The sequence below is a fragment of the Miniopterus schreibersii genome, assembly GCF_964146895.1.
Source record: "Miniopterus schreibersii genome assembly, chromosome: 1".
In the NCBI taxonomy this organism is placed as follows: Eukaryota; Metazoa; Chordata; class Mammalia; order Chiroptera; family Miniopteridae; genus Miniopterus; species Miniopterus schreibersii.
Window position 1 is genome coordinate 165,536,272 of NC_138101.1, and position 23,826 is coordinate 165,560,097.

The 23,826-nt window shown below is 41.4% G+C and overlaps 1 protein-coding gene and 1 long non-coding RNA gene across 17 annotated transcripts in view; one reads left to right on the forward strand and one right to left on the reverse strand.

Moving 5' to 3' along the window:
- Nucleotides 1-10,269, reverse strand: part of TRIM9 (tripartite motif containing 9) — an 87,224-nt gene extending 76,955 nt beyond the window's left edge. For 8 of the 14 annotated variants that reach the window (XM_081161739.1, XM_081161736.1, XM_081161732.1 and 5 more), the window contains exon 1: nucleotides 9,248-10,232. In XM_081161739.1, the coding sequence (XP_081017865.1) occupies nucleotides 9,248-10,069 (822 nt within the window). In that variant the 5' untranslated portion in view covers nucleotides 10,070-10,232. Of the gene's footprint in view, nucleotides 1-9,247 lie in introns of all 14 variants that reach the window. The other 6 variants (XM_081161735.1, XM_081161738.1, XM_081161741.1 and 3 more) reach the window with 1 other exon arrangement.
- Nucleotides 10,270-15,859: 5,590 nt separating this feature from the next.
- LOC308555697 overlaps nucleotides 15,860-23,826 on the forward strand; it is a 49,189-nt gene continuing 41,222 nt past the window's right edge. For all 3 annotated transcript variants that reach the window (XR_013998583.1, XR_013998584.1, XR_013998585.1), the window contains exons 1-2: nucleotides 15,860-15,961; nucleotides 22,962-23,042. This is a non-coding gene — a long non-coding RNA (uncharacterized lncRNA). The remainder of the gene's footprint in view (nucleotides 15,962-22,961; nucleotides 23,043-23,826) is intronic.

A 23,826-nucleotide genomic window follows, 5' to 3' on the forward strand; every position in this document is an offset into this window, starting at 1 on the left:
GAACTATTTGCCTCCTCTCAGAAGAGAGTAATTGACCAGTCTTTGGCTAGCCTCCAAATTGGGTAATAATCTTATGCCTACTAAATCATTCCTTCCATGATTTGCAGATGAAATTTATAAATTAGTATGTACTTCCTGCTTTCAACGTTAGCAGAGCTTCCGAGCTCTACTAAATATCCATCATATTTCATTTCAGTGGTAGTTATATGTCAGTGGATTCTGTGTTTGTATTTAGTTAAATCATTTTATGGCATGTTTAAAAAGAAAAGAGTTATGTGAGTGCCTTTTCATACAACCCAGATATATACATTATAATCATATTTTAACATTACAGGGGATTGGCCAAATACATTACAGTAATCTATTGTTGGGATCATTGCCAGCCCTGAAGTTGCTGCCCACAAGGTCTGATTTGAGGAGCTGTCAGCACTGGGGCCTTCCCTGTGAGGGAAGTCAGGGCTGACAAAACCAGAGCTAGGCTGGAGGCAGAAGGTGCACAAGCCAGACGGCCTGGGCAGCGAGACTCCCCAGAAGTTGCTGGTCAAGGTTCTGGAGCTGGATGAGAAGACTGGTCACACACAGGTCAGAACAAGGCATGGAGATGATCAGGAAAGAAGGCTCATACACTGGAACCAAATCTGGGCTCACAGACAGAGGATTCACAGAGCACCACAGGCGGAGAGGAGAATTAGAAGTACTGGTGGTCAGTAAGGAGCCAACAAAGCTGGCAAGTCGAGCACCAGCAGGAGACTCTCTTTTGCTTTATCCCCTTTCTTTGTGCTTCTGGCTACAGCAGGAGCCAGTCAGACAGCCAATGCAAGGGGACAGCCACGCTGGAATGCAGCAGTTCCCCTGTGTGAGGGACAAAGCAAAACCTCATCTCTATAGACTTCTCCTTTTCCATCCTCATACTAAAACTCCTACCATTAGATGGACCCTTTGAGCAAAGGCACTATCTATTGAAGCCCAATGTTAAAAAAATAAAACTTTACTTATAATGAAGAAACATTAATTCAATTGTATAGACATATAAAATATCCCCTTAAAGTGAGAACAGCAAGGGTAAGGTAAACTTCAATAGTTGTGGTCAGGACTATAGAAAAAGACCCATGTTTATAGTTGTCTGGGGGCACAGAAGAGCCTCCAAAAGAGAGAATTAGTGTTTCAATTGAGCCTCATTAAACACACACACACAAGCAACTGAAAAGGGGTCCTTGGATATTCATAATTTCCAATATAAGTTCTAAAAAAATCGAAGTTTTTTTGGTAATATGTACTGTGTGTCTTTGGTACTTTATTCCAAAGTGTTCTGGGATTTATTTTTCTAACTTTGAAGAGGGTTGGACGAATGATCTGAAAGATCCAATGTCCTTTCTATCAATTCATAACTCTTAAATGTAGCAGAGAAGCCACCATCTTGACACTCTACTATAACCTTTTTGAATACCACACTGGTAGCCCGTAAGTAACAGAAATCACAGCCCCACTGGAACTTGATAACATTGTATTTATTATCAAAGTCAGGAGATGTGGGACTAGAGGTAAGGAGGAAGCAAGCCACCATATCTACGGACCTTGATAACTAAATCATTTCCCCCTCCTGCTTTTGGATTTTTCCATGTTTCTATTTGTGAGGAGCCAATCCTGGCAGAGCTTATTCAAATTCTGCTTCAGAACTGACTAATAAAGGTTTTAGGCAAGGAATTAGCAGTAGGTGCTGGTGGGCCAGTCTTGACAAGTTTTTTTCATGCTCAGCTCTAAGTCTGTTTTTTATTTCCTGTATCTCTGAGAGACAAGAGGCTCATATCTCCATCCCTTCCATTTTAAAAGTAAGTGCCCAGAATATGAAAAGAGCTCTTACAACTCAACAATAAAAGAGAAGTAACCCATTTAAAAATGGGCAAAGGATTTGAATAGACATTTCTTTAAAAAAGATGTAAAAACAGCCAACAAGCACATGAAAAGATACTCAATAACACTGGTCATTGCAAATCAAAACCATGCGAAGAGGCAGGCAATAACAAGTATTGGGAGAAATTGGATCCCTCATACATTGCTGGCAGAAATGTAAGATTGTGCATCCTTTTGGAAAATAAGAATCGAGGATGTTCTCAATGCTAGAAGCATTAAATTTCTCTTTGGCTTTATGGTTTAAAAAATTCATGTAAAATATTTACCTGCTGATTTGCCAGTTAATACCAATAGTTTTAGTAATATATTTTATATCTACATAGCAGCACCTTACTATCAATTCAAACTTTCCCACAAAATTATCATATGCAGTGACCAGAGGAATCAGAAATCCATGTCCTAGTCCAAGTATAAAGGGGCCATTCTTGAAGTGTAAGGAAATGGTAGCTACACTCTGTATCCTTATTGTGCTGGTTAAAGCCAGCTTGGAAGTCAGTGCTTATACAAGTCTCTATATACTATATTTCTTGATCCTCAGAGTGCAAAGTAGAGAAAATTTTATTTAATACTGAAGAGTGTTTTAAATTCCACCAATGTCAGATTTGCTTCCATAACAGCAGAAGATAGCCAGATAACACAAGCTGAATGTAAACATCAAGCTTCTCCATACCGCACTGATTGTGTGCCGAAAGGTGTTTATCATGTTTCTTTGCTAAGCCTTGGCCAGATGATTGATAGTCAATAAAATCAATACAACTGCTTGTTAAAAGCAGCACAGATTTGTCTGTGCCATGAAAAATTTATTAGATTGAATGGAAGTCCAATTTTACACTTGATTTTAGGTTATTAATGCTCTTGAAATAACATTTCATACATGCGGGGGTTGGGGGGTTGGCACAGCGTATGTGACACCATTTTATCAATTTCATAAATTGGTGTGTCTGAGTGATGGCATGAATATCATCAGCAGCACTATGTAATGGGCTACACACATCTACAGTAAAATCAGCGGCTGGTTATTTGCACTGATGAAAGAAACTAAAGTACAAACGATCAAAACCGGTAGATGATGTTATAGAGTCATTTCCCTTTGGCGTTTGGTGAGTTGTCATTACAGTTGAACTTGTGTATGTGTAACCTTCCAAGCCTTTGCTCTCTACAAAATCAAAAAAAGCCTTATTGGGTAGGAGCTGTTTAACTTTCAATATTTATTTATTTCTCTCTGCAACCTGCCTTGTTCATAGACTAGGTAATGGTTTAGACTGATATACACCACAGGTCAGAGCAGTGTGGCCCTCTCCCAGGCTCATCCTGGAACACAGGAGAGAGTCGTAAGTGTTTGGTGTTAAATAGTTGCTTCTTAAAAATGCAAGCTACAAGCAAAGTACAAGTAAATAAAGGATAAACAAAAATCTCAGTAAAGCTGAAGTGATGCTATCTGGCTGGAAAGTCAGCTTCACATGAATAAACCAGCCGTAGATGAGAATTACTCGTGAGACTTCTCACTGGTTAAAACAGAGGTGGCTGTTCCCACACACACACAGCAGCATTTGTCATTCTATTTCCAATGTCAGTTCTTTAAGAAACAGTTTCTTCTTTGACCAGAACTAGTAATACAAACACGCAAGGCTTATGAGAAACAATTTTATCTGGCAGTGCTTAAACCCATTCTTAAAACAACAGGCTTTTCCAGTTCATATATTCCTTTTCATATATCTTTACTGGAGAATCTAAAAGGTGGGCCAGGCATATAGTCTTGAACAGGAATACATGTATTTCCTTTCAACCACCTTGGCAAAAGGTACAAGAGAAAAACTGAAAGTAAGCATAAAGCAGATACCCGCTTATAGGTTTAAACATAATTTTATGTTTTCCAAGATAGACTTATAAATGTTTTAATCTGCAGAGATAAAGATACTTAAAATGGCAAAAAACCCAACAACACAAAACCCTCTCCTTATTCCTTTATGCCATTGCTGTCTTTAAAAAAAAAAAAAAAAAGGAAACCTATAGTTTTTGCTGCCCTCTTGAGTTTTGCACCTGAGGTGAAAGCCTCCCTTGCCTCTCCCTAGTCTTCTGCACCCACCTAACCAAAGAGGTGGGGCCAGGGCCATGACACAGATGGTCATCAGCCAACACCTGGCTCAAGCTGAGCCAACTGGGTCCTTTCTCTAAGATTGAAACTAAGAGACACAGAGACATAGTTAGATGATAGTGCACACTTGAACTCAAATGTCATGCTGAGTTGGGGCCCCGTGCAGGCCAAGGAGGCCCACCCCAGGAGAGGTAGAGATGAGAGAGTTAAACATGTGGCGGATTGTATTATTTGTTCAAAATGTTCTCTGCCCACCTCTACAGGACTCTTCTCTGGTGCCTTTCTCTGTTGGAAGAGGGTATTTTTCTGCAACACGAGCACCAGGTTTGGCCACATGACTTACTTTAGCCAATGGAATGTAAGTGGAAGTGACAGGTCACATCTGAGTACAGTCTTTAAGTGCCACTGGGTGGTTCTGCTGTGCTCTCTTTCCTCCGCCATAAGGTTAGCATGCCTCAAGTATGCTCTTTCAGCCCAATTTCAGGAATAAGGAGGTTGTGGAGGAGGGCCCTAGCTGACTCTCAGGGCGCATTGACACCGTTAAGACATTAGATGCTGCGGTAATTCATTGAGATTTGGAAATTGTCACTGCAGCATAACTTAGCCCATGCTGACAAACACAGAGAGTGAGCTCAGTGTCTAGCTTTCCAGTTCCATTTCCCCTGTGAGCTGATTTTGTTTCCTTTCCCATGAAGTCCTCTGAGATCACCTAAGTGGGTTTATAACTAACAATCTCTAATAAAACTGATGAAAGTGATATTATTTAGAACTATTTTGTCCTTAAACATTTATCTTGTAATGAATTCTATCCTCTGTGCTAAGGTTAAGTTATATGCCTATACACACTTTGAAAAATGTTTAGGTGAGAGAAGTGGAATTTATTGCACTCATGGTAAAGGTAATTTTTGCCTGTGCATTATCTTATTATTTAATAACAGATGGCTGTGATAGTTTTCTCTTACTTTATGCAAACTTTGATTTGACCCTGAATTTCAATTAATAGCATCTTTTCTTGGCTTACACAGGAAGAACAATTTCTAATACTTCAAATCGATAATGATATCTTTATTGGAGAATCTAAAAAAAACCCCCCAAAACTGAGTCATATCAGTTATCATTTTTAGCTTTGTTATTGAAAAACAGGATACCTTTGTTTAATATATAAATAAACCTTTGTGTAGTGTCCTTATTGCATGAGCTTAACTCAACTGAGATTTCTCTCTGGATCTATAATGCTGTGGCTCACTCCTTTAGACCACCATCTGGAGTAGCCTTTGTATTGCACTCCGTGCTCTGAAAAAGAGCGAGCAAAGTACCCCAAACTGGGGGATGAGGTTTTTATGTCGTAGTTGTTGACTAGTGAGACAACAACTTCTGTTTTATGCAAAAACTTTCTCCTGGGTCAAACTAAAGTTAGTAAATTATATTATAAATATTTAAATTGTTTTTTCAAAATACCTCTACAATACAGTTTTAGCTCCTTTACATCCTTGTGGGTAGGAAGCACAGAGAGGTTATGAGACTTGCTTAACATCCAGCAAGTAAGTGGCAGCATCAGGTCTGGAACCCAGATTTCTTGTCATCTAGTTCTTTCCATTATGTCTCAGTACAAAGAGGAAAAATTTATTTTTCTGTAACATTCTCCTTAATGCCTCTAAGAATGTTTACATTGCACACATTATGTTCTGATTGTACTAGGAGTAAACTTTTGCAAAATTAAAAAACATGAATATATGTTACCTGTTATATTTACCATAGTTAACTGAATATCATTTTAGTTACATTAAATAACACATTTTGCTACAGAACTATTTGATGAGCTGTCACCATATTACAGAGCAGATATGTGTTTTCCAGAATACTTTGAAAATCAAAGTATAACAACTGACAGTTTATTTTAAAGTGTTGTAAATTGCAAATCTCCATCAATAAAAAAAGTAGAAATAACATTTGAGACAAGAATCAGAATGAATAGTCAGTGTTTAGAATGCAAAGGAAAAAAAAGTCTTGCTCAACAGCAGCAACAACAAAACAATGGTCACAAATATATTACTGATTCAATGATTGATTAAACATACCAGGAATTCAAGAATAATTTTAGATTTAGGAATGTAAATTGCTAAAATTACAAAGCAATAATAATGATTCCAATTGTCTATTTGAAAGTGTCTACAAAATGATTTGTGTGTGTGTGTAGCAATTCTTTATACCAACCTAAGTTGGATAAAGGAACATAGCAAGTGCTGATACTAAATAAAAACTTTATCAGATATTTATCTTATAAGGCCACTTCTAGCATTGCAAATTTTTCATGGATTTTGAAGGTCATATATATCTGAAAAGTATTTTAATTTGGTCAATTGACAACTAATGAATTTTAGCTAGTTGTTTTTAAAATCACTTAAAAATAAACTTCAGTCATTTTTTTTCTTAGTGCCCAAGGGAAATATTTATTCATAAGATTTTCTTTATCACTAGAAATGGCTAATTAATATGGTAATCTATTAATGAAAACTTTTGGGTCCAGTAATCCCCTATGTAGATACCTAATTGCCCATCTTTGGGAGAATTACTTAGTGTAATTATTTGCTCTCTTATGTTTTAAAAGGCATAGAAATTCCAGCCCATGAGCTTTTTGTAATGATAAGGGTATCATTAACTATATGAGAAACACCTTAACTGCCCTATTAAAGAGATAACATGGGGGAGTAATGTTTGTTGTTCATCAGCAGATGGTAAGTGAATGTTAAAATCTGTCACCCTTCTGCCTTATTTTTTTCTTGGCAGTTTAATAATCCTGATATTAACTGACCAGAATTGTACCTATTTACTATTTTGGAAAAAATCTTCATAAGAGTAGAGAAGAAATTAACTTAAAAAAGCAAAACAAAAACCAACATTTCCTTCTTAGCCTACTTATATCAAATCTCAAGGGCTCTAACATTATTCTTTGTTAGCAGACATCTAAGTTTCAAGTCAGTCCACACCACAGTGTCTACTCACAGCTTCCATTACTGATAAAACAAATGGTTTAACATTTCAAATCTACACAGGGCTAGACAGATTTAAAGGGTGCTTTTAGTCTTAATGAATAAAGTACATGTAGGCTCTTGTTCACACAAAAATAATGCTATGGTTTGACCATCCTAATCAGTGTGTGGCTCTAAGTTTTTTGTTCCAGACAGGGTGATTAACTTCTTAGTTCCAAGGATAGTTTTGTAGGGCAACTCAACATAGCATTTTAAGAATGAAATCACAAAATGAACAATAAAAACTGGCCATGAACTGAATTTTTGAAACCACTCAAAATTGCCATTTAAAAACATTTAAATTGCAGCATTTTCAAAATAGTGGGGTGTGCCTAGAGGGGCTCAAATTTGTGCTGAATTAGATCTCCATCAGGACTAATACGGTTTAACAGGTTATACGTGAGAACACAAATGACTATAAATGTGGATCACATGCAGCTAATATTGAGTTGAGAAACCCTCCCTGATTGTTGAAAGTGGTGATTTTTCTTTCTTTCTGTAAATAAAATATCAATGGCCTCTCTCAAAGGCCAGTCTCCAAGGAATGCTGGGGAAACCCTGAGTGGGGGCATAGCTGAGGACTAGTCACCATCTTTAGGCCCTGCCTTATCCTTGGGCTTACAATTAGATAACGTGAAGAAACCCTCCCTACAACAATCTGGAAGCCCCGCCCTACCCTTCAACTCCCCCTCCCCCAACTAAGTAGATTACTTAAAAAGTAGAAGTAAAATTTATGTACATCTTCTCAAGAGTGGTTCCCTTCCTTCCAAGCTGTGTGGACATAACATTATAAAGATCTCTTTCCTCTTGAAGCTTATTTTTTAGTGTGTGTGGGAGGAGAGGAGGGAAGCAATAGATAGACAAAAAGAAGATAATTAAAATATATAGCATGCCAGACAGGGATAACTTCTACTGAGAAAAGTCAAGTAGGGAGGAAACTAAGGGGCGTCTGAGATGAGTGGCAACAATTGTAGTCAGGACGATGTCCCTACAAAGGTGACATCTAAGCAAAGATCTGAAGGAGGCAAGAGAGTGAGCCACTTGGATATGGGTATAGCGTCTTGGGGAAGAGCATCCTAGGCTGAGGGAACATCAAATGCAAAGGCACTGGGGCCAGAAGGTGCCTGGCGTTGGCTGAGAAACAGCAAGAGGGACATGGTGGCTGGAGCAGGAGTGAGAGGTTGGAAATGACGTCGATGCGGCCAAAGGGGGACAGGTCACGCAGGTCTTGGTGGACCATTCTAAAGACTGTATGAGAAACGTGGGGGATAACAGGAGGATTTTGAGCAGAGGAGCCTCATGACCTAACACGTTAAAGGCACTCTTCTTGAAGCTATCTTTGATGGAGGAGCCAGAAAGATAAACCTGGTAACAGGTGCCTCAAAGTCTGCACAGAGGAAAAGAATTGAATCCTGGACAAAGTGTGTGGGTGGCTGGGAGAACGGGGTTACCCTGGGAGACCCGATTGCCTAGCCTTCAGGCCTGGACTGCACCGAAACCAGCTGCTCCAGCCACAGGTCCCCTGGGGGAGGGTCGGGATCTAAGCTAAGCCTGCGAGCCGAGTTGCCAAGGCGACCACAGGATTTCCCCCCCCCCCCCCCGCACTCCCGGGCCTCCTGAGAGCAAAGCCCCTGGGCTCCGCAGCCCCTCCAGCGGGTTCTCCGCATCTGGGCCCGCGGACTGATCAGTATTCCGCCCGCGGCGTTTCTCTCGCCCTCGCGGTGACTCACCGCGCCAGCCAACCCCGCGGCTCCAGCCCGCCGCGGTTCGCGCCACGCAACAGCCCCACCTCCTCCCCCGCGATCACCCCGGGAGCGCAGCAGCCCGCTCTGCCCTGGAGCGTCCCCGGAGGCCCCGGGCGCTGGTGCTGCTCCGCCGGTCACGCAGCGCCTTCCTGCACGCTGACCTCGACGGCGAGCCGCGCACCCGCCGCGGAGAGGGGGCGCCCTGCGCCCGGCCCACAGGCAGCGCGGCCCGGGGGACCTGCTTTCAGGCATCCCCGCGACAACTCTCTGGGGGTAGTCAGCTCCCCGAGAGCGGTTTCAGATCCCCCTGCGCTTCCTGCAATGCACCAGACGGGGGACGCAAATGCTGTAGGCACCTGCATTGCGCCCCCGCTGGGATGCACGGTGCGCGAACCGAGGGGGCTGTCTGCGCAAAACCCGAGGGTCGGAGGCACAGGGAGTTAGGGGCGGGTTTTCTCAGGGCTCACCTTGTGCAGTTTCCACATGGCCCCCAGAGCCTTGACTTCGTGGCTGGAGTGCTTGCCTTCCTCCAAGCACTGGTAGCACACGGGCATCTTGCACTGCACGCAGTACATGCTGTGGTTCTCCAGCTCGTGGTCTGTGCAGGTGGAGACCTTGCGCGGGCTCAGCCGCCGGCTCACGCGGCCCTGGGCCGGGGGCACCAGGCGGTGCTTGGCTAGGGGGCCCCGGGGCGGGTGGCAGCGAAGGCGGCACGGGTCACAGTAGAAGACATCGCACTGTTCACACATGACCGTAGCCTCCTTGGGCGCCTTCTCGCAGAGCTGGCACTTGAGGGCCGCGGCTTTGCTCTGCTGGTAGCGGTCAATTACCCCTTCCAGGACGCGGTTCTTAGGGAAGCCACGGAGACCCCGGTCATCCAGGATGAGGCTGCGGTGGCACTGGGGGCAGGTGATACAGGAGTTGCGGGGCACCGGGGCCAAGGCCGGTGACAGGTGGGTGGCCGGCGGCGGCATAGCCGGGGGAAACACGCGGACGCCGTTGGGGGACTTCTGGCACGGGGTAGTGGGGGCGCTGGCAAACCCCCCGTAGGAGCCATAGCCGCTGTCCGCTTCGCTGTACAGGCTCATCTTGTCCAGGTCCAGGTAGTCATAGTCGGAGACCCCGGAGCCCGAGGCCCGACGGCTCTGGGGGGACTCAGACTCCGGGGTTTGCACCAGGATGTTGCGGGCGCACGCCTGACATAAATTGTGAGAGCAGGGCAGGATGATGGGCTCCCGGTAGAAGGACCCGCACACGGGGCATTTCAACTCTTCTTCCATCTCTTCCATGGGGACCCGGATGGGAGCGAGGCAGCCGCGGCTGCGACGGGCGGCAGAGCGGTCTGGGTGGCCGGCCGGCGCGTCCGGTCCAGCACCTTGGCCAGCGGCGGCGGCGGCGGCGGCGGCGGCCCTCCAGCGTCGCCTGGGCGCGCTCTCCCCGCGAGGCGCTCTTTCTGTGAGGCAGGGCACCCGGCGCCGCGCGCCAGCCCGGCACCGCCCCCTTCTGCCCTCCTAGTCCCGCCCCTGCCTATAAACAGCGGCCTATTGGACGGCAGGCGAGAAAGCGAAGCTCTGATTGGTCAAAAGCCCCGTTCCCCTCCTCCCCTCCGCAGGCCACCGTGGGTTTTGCTGGAAGGCTCTGAGGACTGGGGACGTCTCCGCTCCCCGCTGCAGGATCTCGGGAGGGGGCTGGCGCGCGTTGGCGAGGGGACTCGGAAGCAGGAATTAGGCGGTATGACTCATCTCTCGCCCCGCTTTCTTCCGACCTCCGGCGCAGTCACCCAGGAGCTGGGGGCGTGAGAACCCCCTCCCCGCAGCGAGTGGGCTGGCGGCGGGGGCCGGTGCTTCTCGCCAACAGCCTGCGCCTGGCTCCCAGCTTCGGTCTCCGCGCCGACCCCGGCAGACCCCCCTTCTTCCGCCGCTGGCAGCCGTGGCAGGCCTCGCTCAGGCCTGGGTTTCTGTATGGCAGCTGGGCTTTTGTCCCCCTCATGAACCCGCCGAAGCCTGCCCCAGGCGCTCCGCCATGCCGGGGCCTGACGGCGCCGGGCGGGAGCCGGGGCGAGAGTCCCCTCTAGTCTTTCACCCTCGGTCCCCGGTGTCTAAAATATCGACTTCCTAGAGATTTAAACTAGGTGACCGACGTAAAGGCTCATCATGTTCAAATCTGTGCCCCTTCAGTTCCCGCTTTAAATTCAGGCTGGGCACAGAGGCTCCTGAAGGTGTGGGGTGGACGTGCCTCTGTCCCCCCCCCTCTCCCTGCCCCCCAGGCTGTGCTCCCACCCGCCCTCGGCACCTGGCTGAGCTCGCACGAGGCCCCTGACCTTCGGTTCAGTCGAGGCAGGAATGGGTTGCCCATTTCTGAGCGCCCATAGTTCGGTAGCGAGCTCCAGGTACATGACTGTGTCGCTGTGGCGTCTCAATATTAAGACTACAAACAGCATTACTTAGTGTCACGTGGCCTGAGCATTTTCCACGGAATGGTGGGTTCTTTTTGTGTCCTTAAATGATGGTGATGGGGGAAGGGGGGAGGGGGTTCTAGTGTTAGTCTTAGTATATTAAGCTCCCTTCTTCCTCTCCTCACACATTGCTGGAGATATCTGGTCCTTTCCCTTGCTTGCAGAACTGTTGAGTTGATAATGGGGGGGGGGGGGGAGAGAAAGAAATCTTTCAGTCAAGTGTCAAGTGACATAATGACATTTTGAGGTAGCAACTTATTTGAATAGTACATGGGCTGCCTTTTGCTGAATGATTCATGGAGTAAATGACAAAAAAACTCTTAAGTTCTAAGAAATCTTCCCATTTTTTATCTTCCAAAAAAGAGATAATTTGATTATATGCAGCTACATTTATAATTTAAAACCACTTTATTGCCCAGGGAAAAAAAGGACTTTTTATTACCCTACCCTTGGAGAAATAGTCCAATAAACTAGGTTATCTTTCCAAGGAACGCAGCACTTGATGGTTGTTTGAGGGGACGTGTTCTCATTGTTACTTAAGGTTACACTAATCACAAATGCTATACGATTTATTTTTAATCTGGCTCTTAACTAGTTGGATCCAGAGCATATGTACTCTGTTTAGATAGAATTTCATGTGGGTTTGGAACATCTGTATCTGCAGGATACATCTAATTTAGGGGTCCCAAGAGAATTGCTAATAACAAGTAGGTAATTATTAAGAAACTATTAGAAGTGTTAGTACCACTCATATTTTACAATCCTTTACATGACTTTTGTATGCATTTGGCCAAAAGTCATAGTAGCCTTGGGCCAGGGCTTTGGACATTTCAAGGTGAGCAGCTGTTACTCTTTTTATGAGTTTGAACTTTACTTATTACAGTGTACCATCTGCTATAGATCGAATGTTTATGTCTCCCCACAATTCATATCTTGACATCCTAACCTCCAAGATGATGGTATTAGGAGGTGGGGCCTTTGGGAGGTGATTAGGTCATGAAGGCAGAGCTTTTGTGAAGGGGATTAGTGCTTTTATAAAAGTGGAACAAGGAAGCTCCCTTACTCCTTTACACCATATGAGGAAGCAGGCCCTCATTAGATACCAAAACTGCCGGCACCTTGATGTAGATCCCAGCTTCCAGACATGTGAGAAGTAAATTTCTGTTGTTTATAAGTTTCTCAGTCAATGGTATTTTGTTATCTCAGCCCAAACAAAGACACCATCCAAGAGGTCTTGCATTCTGCATATTAGTGGAAAAGGTATGCTTAGTTCAAAATAAAAGATAGCCTTACGGATGTCTGTAGTGTAGTATGCTATTGGTTTCACAGAATAATAGAATACAGATTTATATTACAGGCAATATACAAATATTTGATCTATTATGAAATATTTTGTGATGATCTATTTGTTAGTTTATTTGGTCAAGAATTAGCTAAATCAGTTCCAGGGAAGCTCTTAAAATGACTGTTACTTGTTGAGTGTTTACTCTGTTACAGGCACGGGATTTATTCATTTACACACATTACCTAGTTCAAACCTGTAATAATTAGAAGAGGTGGGTACACTTATTCCCATTTTAAAGATGAGTAAATATTGGCGAGGGTGAGATTTGAACCCAGGTACATGTAAGTTTGTTTCTTTGTTTGTTCATTCATTCATTCTTTCAACAGATTCTGAGTTCTACTCTCTGTCAGGCTCTGTGTGTGATTAAATACCCCAAAATGATCTTTCTTCACTTCTGTGCTATTCTGCTTACCTTCCCTGAGTTTATTATTTTTCTTGAATGAATTTCTTTAAAATATTTTTGTAAACCTTTGAAGATTTTACCTTCCTTTTGCACTGTTTGGCCACAATGTACTTTAAAGCCCCCCAATGAGTTGTATTTAAAGGGATATAAACATCTTAGTGTAATTGATGATATTATAGAAATACTATAAGGAATATCTTCTCTCTTACAGCTGGTGATAAGCCCTTGCCCTGAAGCACAAAGATTGATAGCCCTGTACTTTCATCACTCCTGGGGGGAGTGCAAATGTTCCCATTTGTGTAAAGTGTCTGATTATTTTCTGAAACTTACTATTCACACAAATGATGTTCTTTAGCAATGAGTTGAACAAATTAAAAATGTTCTAGCAGCTTTTCTATTTTTTTAAAAAAGACTAATGTTTACCAATGAAAAATTTAGGTGCTTTTCTGTTTGCTTTTGACTACAGTGCTTAATTGTTAACACAGCAGTGTCTTTAATTCTAAAGAATGAACACTCAGAGAAGAAAGCATTCTCTCATCTTCCCCATTCTCTCCGGGAGTCACCAATCTTTAGTTATAGGGGACAAAAATCAATGAAAAGAACTGATTCTAGGCTCTGGCACTTTAAGATTCTGACACAAAGATTAAAAACAATCTGTATTTACTTTGTGATTAATGATATTACTGAATGTGTTTTGCACAATTTGCATTATTTGGAAGGCGATGGTGGTGATGTTCTATTCCAAAAGGAATTCAGAGGAATCGTTTTTTTATGGCATCATTTAGCCCATTAATATTTAATTTTATACTTGGTATATTTCTGCCATCCTTTAATAATTTCCATATTTATTTATTGTTGATATTCCTTTACCTTTTCCATTATGCAATTATCATAGTAAATTAAGAGTGTTTTGCTTAATTACTACTACTGGACAATGACCTTATTCAAATTCTGTAGTATTTCCAACTATAGTAACTATTGGTATCTTTACAATAAATTTAACTTTTCTCGATTAGCTTAAGAGTGCCTTCTTTCCTTGCAATCAAAAGACCAAAATCAAATTATTCAGTCACATTTTAACTACTTACATATTTAGACCTCCACTGTGGCAGATGCCGTTGGTGCTCTGTTCGTTTTTCCTCAACATGAACCTCTTCGTGCTGAAGGCTGCTTAGTGCAAAAAGGTGTGAGTTTTTGAGGGATTTTTTCCAGCTGAGGGAGCATGCTCAGCCACGACATGAGGCAAGCTGGAAATTTATACCATTTATCCCGTTTATAATAACCACAAGTCAGTCTTTTCTCCTCTCTTCTACTGAAAGAGGTGTCAGGCTAACAGGAGCTAAGTAAACAATCTTTGTGATAATTTCTGTTCTGATGAGATGTTGGAAAGCAGTTTTCTGCAAGGCTTGTGTAATTAACCATTCACAGTAAAGAGTCTTACTGCAATTCAAAGCAAGTTATCTTGCTTATATTCTTTTTGAAGAGGAAATCAACTATAAAAGAAGCCTAGAAAGTCAAACTGCTGTCTTTTTTTCTTTTGTTAGGGTTCTTCTCCAAAGATTTTAATGTTTATTCATTGTGGGTCAATTCTGGATTTGGGGAGGTGTTGAATTATCAGGCTAATGATTCATTTTTATTTATTTATTTTTTATTTTTAAAAAATATATCTTTATTGATTTCAGAGAGAGAAAGGGAGAGGGAGAGAGAGAGAGAAACATCAATGATGAGAGAGTCATTGGTCGGCTGCCTCCTGTATGCCCCTGACTGGGGATCGAGCCTGCAACCCGGGTATGTGCCCTGGCCCAGGAATTGAACCGTGATCTCCTGGATCCTAGGTCGATGCTCAACCGCTGAGCCACCCCCGGCTGGGCTAATGATCCATTTTTAACAGCCATGCTCCAGAAACTCCCAGAGGCCTGATATGAGAATGGGACCCAGTTCTCTCCTCCTCTCAGCCTCCCGACTCAGGATTTCTTGAGTCTGTTGTACAATGGGATCAGCTGTATTGCACAGGGAAGTAGATAAGAGATAAATAATTGCGAAGGGGAGGTGTAGTGAGCTTTGGAGGAGAGGGCCTGGCAAGGGGAACATGGGGAAAGACTAGAACATACAGCTGCAGGGTGGGTAACATTACAGACTCAAGATTCCTGAATGGAGACATCTTGTACCAGATTGGGATGGAGAAACAAAGAGGGGACAGCTCTGTGCTACTGAGAATGAATGAATAGGGGTAGACTGTGCACATTGGGGACAAGACTCAGAAGGAAGGCAACATCGGTTTTATATTTTGGTGTTATGTGCCTGGCTGGTTCAACCTCAGCTTTACTTCTACTTATTGATAAACACATGGGAAAATCCTTAAAATATGCATTGAATGCTAATGGGGTCACTTCTAAAATCCCAGAACCCAGAGGTCCAAAGTAGCTCTGTTCTTGTTTTCTGTTGGGATGCAAGGCAACATATTTATATTGACTGTATAGAATGCCTGTGGGTAAACAGATTTGTGATGTTTCATACCCTTTGTGTAAAACTGTGGGGTAGGGGAAATGGTACACATTTTAATGATATGTTCCCTCCTCATGTTGGAATTTTGATTGCTAGAGAAACCAATGATACTAAAAATAATTTAAATGTCAAAATTCAGAATGTTAACTTAAATTTTAAGGTTCCTGACCAGAAACCATAATTATTAGATAACTGTTCCCCAGGGGAAGACTTTTACTTGAAAACCTACATTTAAGAGGCTTTCTCAGAAAATTAGTTAAAAACAAGCTGCTTCCTTATTAGTATTAATGGTTTAATAAGCTGTTTATTTAACCATAATCACTCATAGTTCTGTAAGTTTAAAATTTATTTCATTTTTTGGTGCAGACTATTCTCTGCCTCTTTTATTGCAAGATGGACTTTGCTTATATTTTTCTACAATTCCTGTCTGCATTTTGGAGACCAAGACCACACCTGTAGCTTCTGAGGGAAAGGTATGATAATTGAGAGCATTATATCATATCTGTTTACAGTTGAGAAAAAAACTGAAGCTCAGAGAGTTAACTGCCTGAGGTTTCACAGTTACTAAAATGGAAGAGTTGAGATTCTAACACAAATTTGACTGATTCCAAAGCTACTTGTATTTGTCTGCTTGTGCTGCCATAACAAAATACCACAGACTGGGTGGCTTAACAGAAATTTATTTCCTCATAGTTCTGGAGGCAAGAAGTCCAAGATCAGTGTCAGTAGGGTTGTTTCCTTCTGAGGCTTCATCTGCTACTTGGCCGTTTTCTCTCTTTGCCTTCACATGGTCTTCTTTCTGTGCCCATTTCTTCCCAGTCTCCTCTTCTTATAAGGATATCAATCATATTGGTTAAGGCCCACCTCAAGACTTGATTTAACTTTAATTACATTTTTATTCTGAAAGTGTCATTGTTATCAATCCAATCTGGCAGGCTCCAGAGTTCTTGGAAAAGCTCCTTAATTAATCCCATTGTCACTTCTATAACAGTACTCCCCCCCCCACCACCAAATAGTAATAATTTAAAAATGTTATTATTTTCACTTAAAAATGTTATTAAAAATTATAGACCTCTGGTGATATTTACTGGAATCCAGAAGTTGTTAGGAGGTGTTTGGAATGTTTAATAAGAATCCAAAGAAATTGTGAGGGATGACTTTTTCCTGCTGAACTCCCAATTTCCATAAGAGCTATTCTATAAAGGAATACACCAGAGAGTAAATCAGAGCACTGCCCTCAACCTGCCTTCCTCCTGGGAGCCAAATCTAATGGGAAGAGGCAGGGCCTTCCCTTCCACTCTCATCTATCAAGAGCAGGTTCTCCTATTACTTCCTCTTCTCCCACGCTAGTGAGTTTGTCCATGGATATCTACTGCTGAATTTGCCACTTGTCCAGAGGCAAAATTAACTACCAATTTACTCTTGGACACCAAGCTCACTGTTAATAATCCTGCTTGACAGCCTATTGAGAGCTTCCTGAATTAGGAAGAGCTAATAGATTTCAGTTTGCACAACAAATCAGAATGATTTATTGGTAGTGACTATCTAGGTGAGGGTAGTGTTAGGAAGGTTGTGAGGCCATTTTTTTTTTTTTTTTTTTTAAGGAAAGAATGGTATAATCAATTAATGAGGTCTGCCATGGGAGAGGGACTAGTAACATATGTGTAAATTTTCTTGCATCACTAATAAATTCAGGGCTACAGTTTATTGAGATCTTACCTTGTGCCAGGTACTGGGCTCAGCCTGGTACATTCATTATGTCAGTGAATCTTCACAACTCTGCAGGATAGGTGTTATACATCCCTGTTGTAAGACTAAAGTAACAGGCATATGGAATTAAATATCTAACCCAAGATCACCCAGCTAATAAGAGCCAGAGCAGGAATTTGAACCCTGGCAATCATGATGTAGACTCCTTGCAATAATATTCCAAATGTATGGATTAAGATTTGAGCTGAGACTGCCATAGGCAGAGCTGAGATGCTCCACTCGGCTGAGACTAGAGGGTACCACCAAGGACCAGGGAGCACCACTTCCTTAGATGTGCCCTTGATACAGCTTTTCTGGTTTGGAGATGGGGGGTGAAGGTAGAAGTGGGATTTGGGGAGGAGGACTTGTCTTTCCAAGTTAAGTCTACACATATTTAATGAGCACCTGCTCTGTGCCAAGCATTTGAGGATGTAGCAGAGTTCTTAGCGCTCAAGGAGCTCAAGTTAAGGGAGATTGACAGTAAACACATAAGATAATGTCAGGCCAGGTAAATGTTGTGGAGATGCTTAAATAGGGTTACTGGGTAGGAATGAGTGGGGGGGGGAGGGCTAATAGTCAGGGATGAAGGCTTCTTGAAAAAGAACCTGGAAGATGGAAAAGAGACAGCTATGGGGAAATCTGGGGACAAGCACCCCACACAGAAGGATCAACAAAGGCAAGGATCCTGCCCTATAGGTCACTTGTCATGTTGGAAGGGAAAAGGCGTATTTGCCATTACCTCGTTCAAGACTGAAGACATGGCCGTGCTACAGGGATTGTTTGGGGTCCCCCGGCACAAAACCCCTTGGTGGGAGAGGTAGAGGCAAGTGATTTGTCCTCTCTCTTCTCTTTTCTTCCCTCCACCCTCTGAATGTGTTATGTCAGTAAATTAGTAAGGGGGTCACACATTTGTATGGAAAAGAATATGAATTACAGCATGCCTTTTAGAAAGTGCGTATTGATAACATAGTGGTCACACACTGATCAAACTAGTAGTAGAGAGAATACCTTTATTAACACAATTTAGAGAGTTTATATATTTTTTTGAATGATACTTTTTTTCACTTTTATTGATTTTATATATATATATAAATGGAAACATTGGTTTGTTGTTCCATTTATTTATGCATTCATTGGTTGAGTCTTGTATGTGCCCTGACTGGGGATTGAACCCTCAACCTTGGCATATCAAGACGGCATTCTAACCAGCTGAGCTACCTGGTAGGGCTGAGAGTTTATCTTTGTAAAGTAGAGAATACGTTAGAAAATTCAAGAGAAGGGGGAAGTCATTTTCACTAGTCACATATTTCCCATTTGTTCTAGACACATGATCTTTTGGAAGAGCTGTGGAAGGATGGACACGTGAGGTTTAGGGATTTAGGGAAATGACAGGCCTTTTTTTTTTCCCCTTTGAGTCTTTTCCAGCATTGATTTGAGGTTGATTTACATTAGTTTATGTATTGCTTTAAAGTAAAAGAATATATATGTGTTTTATGATCATTATATATAGGACTATATGTATAGGATTATATATAAGAATATATAGGATATTATATATAGGACTAAAAGCCTGAATTAGCATTTGCAAAATGGCTTAACCAAGCTTCTTCCTCAGACAAAACCTCTAGTATTGCTGACCCACGTGCCTATGATTATTTAAGAAGCATTTATCAGGCCCTAACTGTGTACCTAACTATATACTCAAATTCTGTAAGAGATACTCAAATTCTGTAAGAGATTCTGTAAAAGCAGAAAAGTCATTATTTGTACCCTTGAAAAACCTGCTTTTATTTGGGGAATAGTTTTATAAGTATTTGAAAGAGCTAAGGAGCAAATCTAAGACAATTTGGAAAAAAATGATAACTAAGATTATCTAGTACATTATAGTTTGTGGATCATTTTCACATACCTTTCTTTTTTCACCCTCCCATAGTCTTTTAATAGTTATTAATATTATCCTCATTTCACAGATGAGGACACTGAGGCTTAGAGAGGTCAAATACTCAAGACAACTAGTAAGGGTCAGATGCAAGACACTATAGTAGTTAAGACCATGGGCTCTGGGGTCAGAGAGATTGTGTTCTCAATTTTGTCTCCAGTCTTATTAGTTTTGTCAACTTGGGCAAATTCCTACCCACTCTAAGCCTGAGTTAACTCATTTGTAAGGAAAACAATAGTATTCACTTTTTACAGGTATTATACTAAATGAGAAATGTGTTAACGATGCTTAGCCCAGTGCTGGGACCACTGTATGCACTCCATGAATGTAGCTTTTGCTATGCGGTGATGGTGAGCCAGGATTGAGTCCTTGCTTTGCTAGTCTCTGAAATACAAGGCTCCTTATGTGGTGTGGACTCCAGTGTCCTCCTCCTTAGGTTCACAACATGGCCCAGCCACTTACAAGTATGACCATGGCCAAGTTACTTAACTGCTCTGTGTCTCCGAGTCCTCACTTGTAAACTGGGGGGTAATATAGTGCCTACCTCAGAGGCTAATGTGAAGATAAAATGATTTATTACAGATACAGTATTCGGAACAGTGCTTAGCACACAGTAAGTTCCCTAAAGGATGAAAGATGGAGATGGGGTGAGTTTAGCTAGGAAAGCTTCTTCCAAGAAGCATTTGTCACTTACATCCTGATGGCACAAATACCGGCAGGAACTAAAATGGCACATCCTCTGATCATCCACCTCGCACAGTTGGGGGAGGCATCGTGGCTAGCTTTGCAAACCTGTCTCCACCGCCTCTCTTGCACCTGTCAAAACTGCAGGGGCTGCTGAGCAACACATAAAAAATCTAATTTACAATAAAGTCATTTTTTTTCCACATACATCTATCCACACTTGAAGGTGGCAAAACACGTTTGAGAATTCGCCATCCCACATAGAGGGTATGAACTTGTCAGCTTGTTCTGTCAACAGGCTTGATGTCTGAGCACTGTTGTCATCACAGAGCTGCTTGTTATCTGCCAGGCTTGATTGTTTCCCGCTCAAGTGGGAATTGAAGTTTCTTTAACCGGAGAAGAAAGCTTTACCGAGTCCCAGATTTAATTAAAAGCCACAGCCCTTGACTTTGTAAAGTGGAAGGTTGGTCTCTATGTGCCCTCAGTGGCATTTGGTCGCATGGCCCTAAGGCCCTTGCCCATCTCGCTCCTTCCCTATCTTCACTTTTCATTACCTTTCTCTTCCAAAGCCTGTCTAATGGAGGCGGGAATAAGCTCAGCTTTGTTTGCTACTCTAAGTATTTGACAAATTATGTTACAATTTATTGTACACCTATCAGATGCTTACATATATGATGACCTTGTTTAGTCCTCACATGACCCCCTGAGGATTTGAACATTGACCTGTTTGATGACAGAGCCAGGAATTTAAGCCCTGATGCTTGCAAAGAGCTTGCCTCCCTTGCCTTTAAGTCACAGATGTTTCAGCTTTTGTAATAGGGTACTGTAGTTTAATTGTATTGCTTACATTTCGGACAACTAAGAAGGGTCAAATATAAGCAAGTCGTAGATTTAATTTAAAAAAGAGGAGGAAATAATCCTAGATCCAGAAATTAAATTAGATGAATCCTGGTGGCTTCTAATAAATGTCACTCAAATGGGTTTTATTAAAATCTGCCTGGGTAATAGGAAATGGGTAGATCTCTGGCTTTGGTGTCAGACCCATGGGGGATTAAACTCTGACTCCACTCGTAGTCTTGGACAAATTATCTCATCTATTAAAGGACCTTAATTTTGACAACTACAAAACTGATAAAATTCTTCAGATATAGTGTGGTTGTGAGGACTGAATAAGATAATATACGTAAAGCACTCAGTTCATGGTTACTTCTAAATTAGCTTATATTTCTCTCTTTGAATCACACCTCTCCTTTAGTGGACGTAGAAGGGGACATTTTCCAAAAAAACCACAACATGAATGTGATTTTATTATAAAAGAAACAATAGTCTTTGCCATGACCTGTCCAGACAGGTAAGAATAAACGATTTTAAAAATTAAAGCAAAAGCGACTAGTGAAGCAAAAAAAATACATAAAAAATATATTTTTTAGTAGTGGCATCCTGCATTAAATAAGAGTTATTTTAGGCTGCCATTATAGGCTTTTAAATTAATTTTTGGGAAACCATTGCCAAATAGCAAAAGAAATTAAATAAAATTAATAGAATTTTCAGCTTCTTAGAGGACTCTCCATTGTTATACAGCATAATTGCCAGGAGAAGTGAGGGTACATTTTGAATATGAGCAATGGCCTTAGGAGATCCCAGACTGCACTTGGAGAAAGCAGTTTGAACTTAGGTTGTTTTGCTCTGGAAGGTGCCAGTTTCCTGTCTAACTCAGTGCCAAGGTCGACTCTCTTAGAAAACAAGTGATACAGATGTGGGCATCTTTTTGTTGCTCTGTTGGGTATAAAAAGGGCATACAGCCTCATTGATAACCTAAGAATCATAAAATGTAACTTAGGGATGTTGCTTTTTCCACAAGTTGGCTTTGGGGATAGTTATTTTGAAAACACCTCTCGTAAAACTGTTTAATTGTAGACAAAAGTTTAAGTGAAAATGTCATTTTCTTGGTGGAAACAGAATCACACTTTAGAACAAGGATATGTTTAATGAGAATTCAAGAATTATTTTTCTTTCTTTAGAGGTACTGTCTATCCCTTCCTATTGGCAACTTCTGCCACATCAATTTTAAGAATAAACTATGGAGAAATGATCAAGTTCCATCCATTAAGTAAATGTGATTTATCCTTTAGTTTTTTTAAACCAAATGGCTGGGTGGTTTTCACAAAGAAAGATGTTTTGTTGTGTTAAATGACTAATGGTACAATTTGTTTTACATTACCAAAAAAGGAGAACAATTGACATGAGAGCTCTTTTGGAAAGGGTTTTTTGAAGAAGCACTTTATCTCCCCAGAACGGGGCACCTGAAGCAGCAGTGACGGTCCTAATCAATCCTCCTTTGTTTCAGAAAATTGAAGACTGTTTAAAAAAAAAAAAGAAAAAAATGCCAGGAAAAGACAGAGATTCTAGAAAAAGCACTGAACAGAAAGAAAAGCTGATGGATTTAAAATGTTAATATTTGCATGTTCTCCTTTTGTAACATCTTATCTTTCATAGGCTTTAAAAGTATAAAGGTGTTAATGTAAGAAATCATTCAAACCTGGAAGAATTTTTGTGAATTTGAGCCAAACTGTCAACAATTGCCGGGAATCAGAACCTCCAGGGATTGTGATAATGCTTTGGAGAATGGCAGTTTGCACCTTGCTTTATAGGTTACAATCAAAGGGGGGGGGGGGAGGGAGGGGGATGTAAGTGGGTTACATGAAACCCATTGGTAATAGATTAGGGAGGCGGGAGAAGGCAAAGCAGGGAAACTGCTGGGATTGGATGAAAAGTAAAATGATAGACACACACTTTTTTTATATAGGTGGGTACAGGGTAGTTAACCATCAATGGTTAACAAGACATCAATAACAGTGAGAAGATTCTTGGTCTCTGCCCTGGTGCATTGAAGGCCAGGAAAAAGGGGAAGTTACTTTGTTTTGCAAAGGCCTGTGTTATCAGGTATTGTTATCTCAGATGCCAAAGACTGCCCACAGGTTTAGGTGAGGTGAAAATTAACCTTTGTTAGGGAAAAATACTGCCTCAGGACATGGCTATAACCATAAACTGCTAATATTTAAAAATTTTTAATTTTAGACCATCTGTTGTGGTTATTTTAGGTCTCTGAGTTTGCAAGGCCACCATGCAGGCCTTCTCTGAGCTTGTCAGATTTAGCATGTGGCTCCTTTTCATCCACAAAGGTAAGGATAGCGTGTTAAAATAAATGCTTGATGTTTTTTCAAGATCAAAATTCATCTCGATCTGAAAGGCTTCTGTTTTTTTTTTTTTTTTTAACTTCTCTTACTGTGGGTAATTGTGCATACATATCTTTCTCCTGTATTTGAAATCAGCCCTGTGTTAACTGAGGTCCTGAGCACTGATAAAACTGAGATAGGATGGGAGAAAATGGAAACCTCCAATCTGGTGACTTTAGAAAACCCTCTCCTAAGATTTTTCTCTTTCTTTTGCTCCTAATCACCATCCTTTTCATTGCCATATCATTGAAGATAATGTAGCTCAGTTAAAAAAAAAAATTACTGGAGGTTGATTTAAGAAAAATAAAAGAAACAACTAAATTCTAAAAAAAAAAAAAAATCTACATTCATAGAGGATATAATAATTAAACCTCCATAAGGATAATAGACTGTCCTGAACTTAATGAGAAATTGTATTTTTAAAGATAGTGAATACTAATTAAGTATCTTGGGAATATATACATATTTTTGGAAAAGGCAAGTTGGCAGATATATGCTAGCTATTCCTGTATAACAACTCCAAAATATAGTTTAAAACAACAACTAATTATTATTTCTCACGAATCTACATGTCAGTTGGGTGATTTTGCTGATCTTCACTTGGTTTGGCTGATGCTTTGATTTTAGCTGGGGCTTAATCGCTGGCTTCCAGCAAGAATCTCTTTTTTCAAGCCTCTGTGTGTATGTGTTTATATGTAAAGTTTGCTATTTTCCTATTTGTCTAAACTGG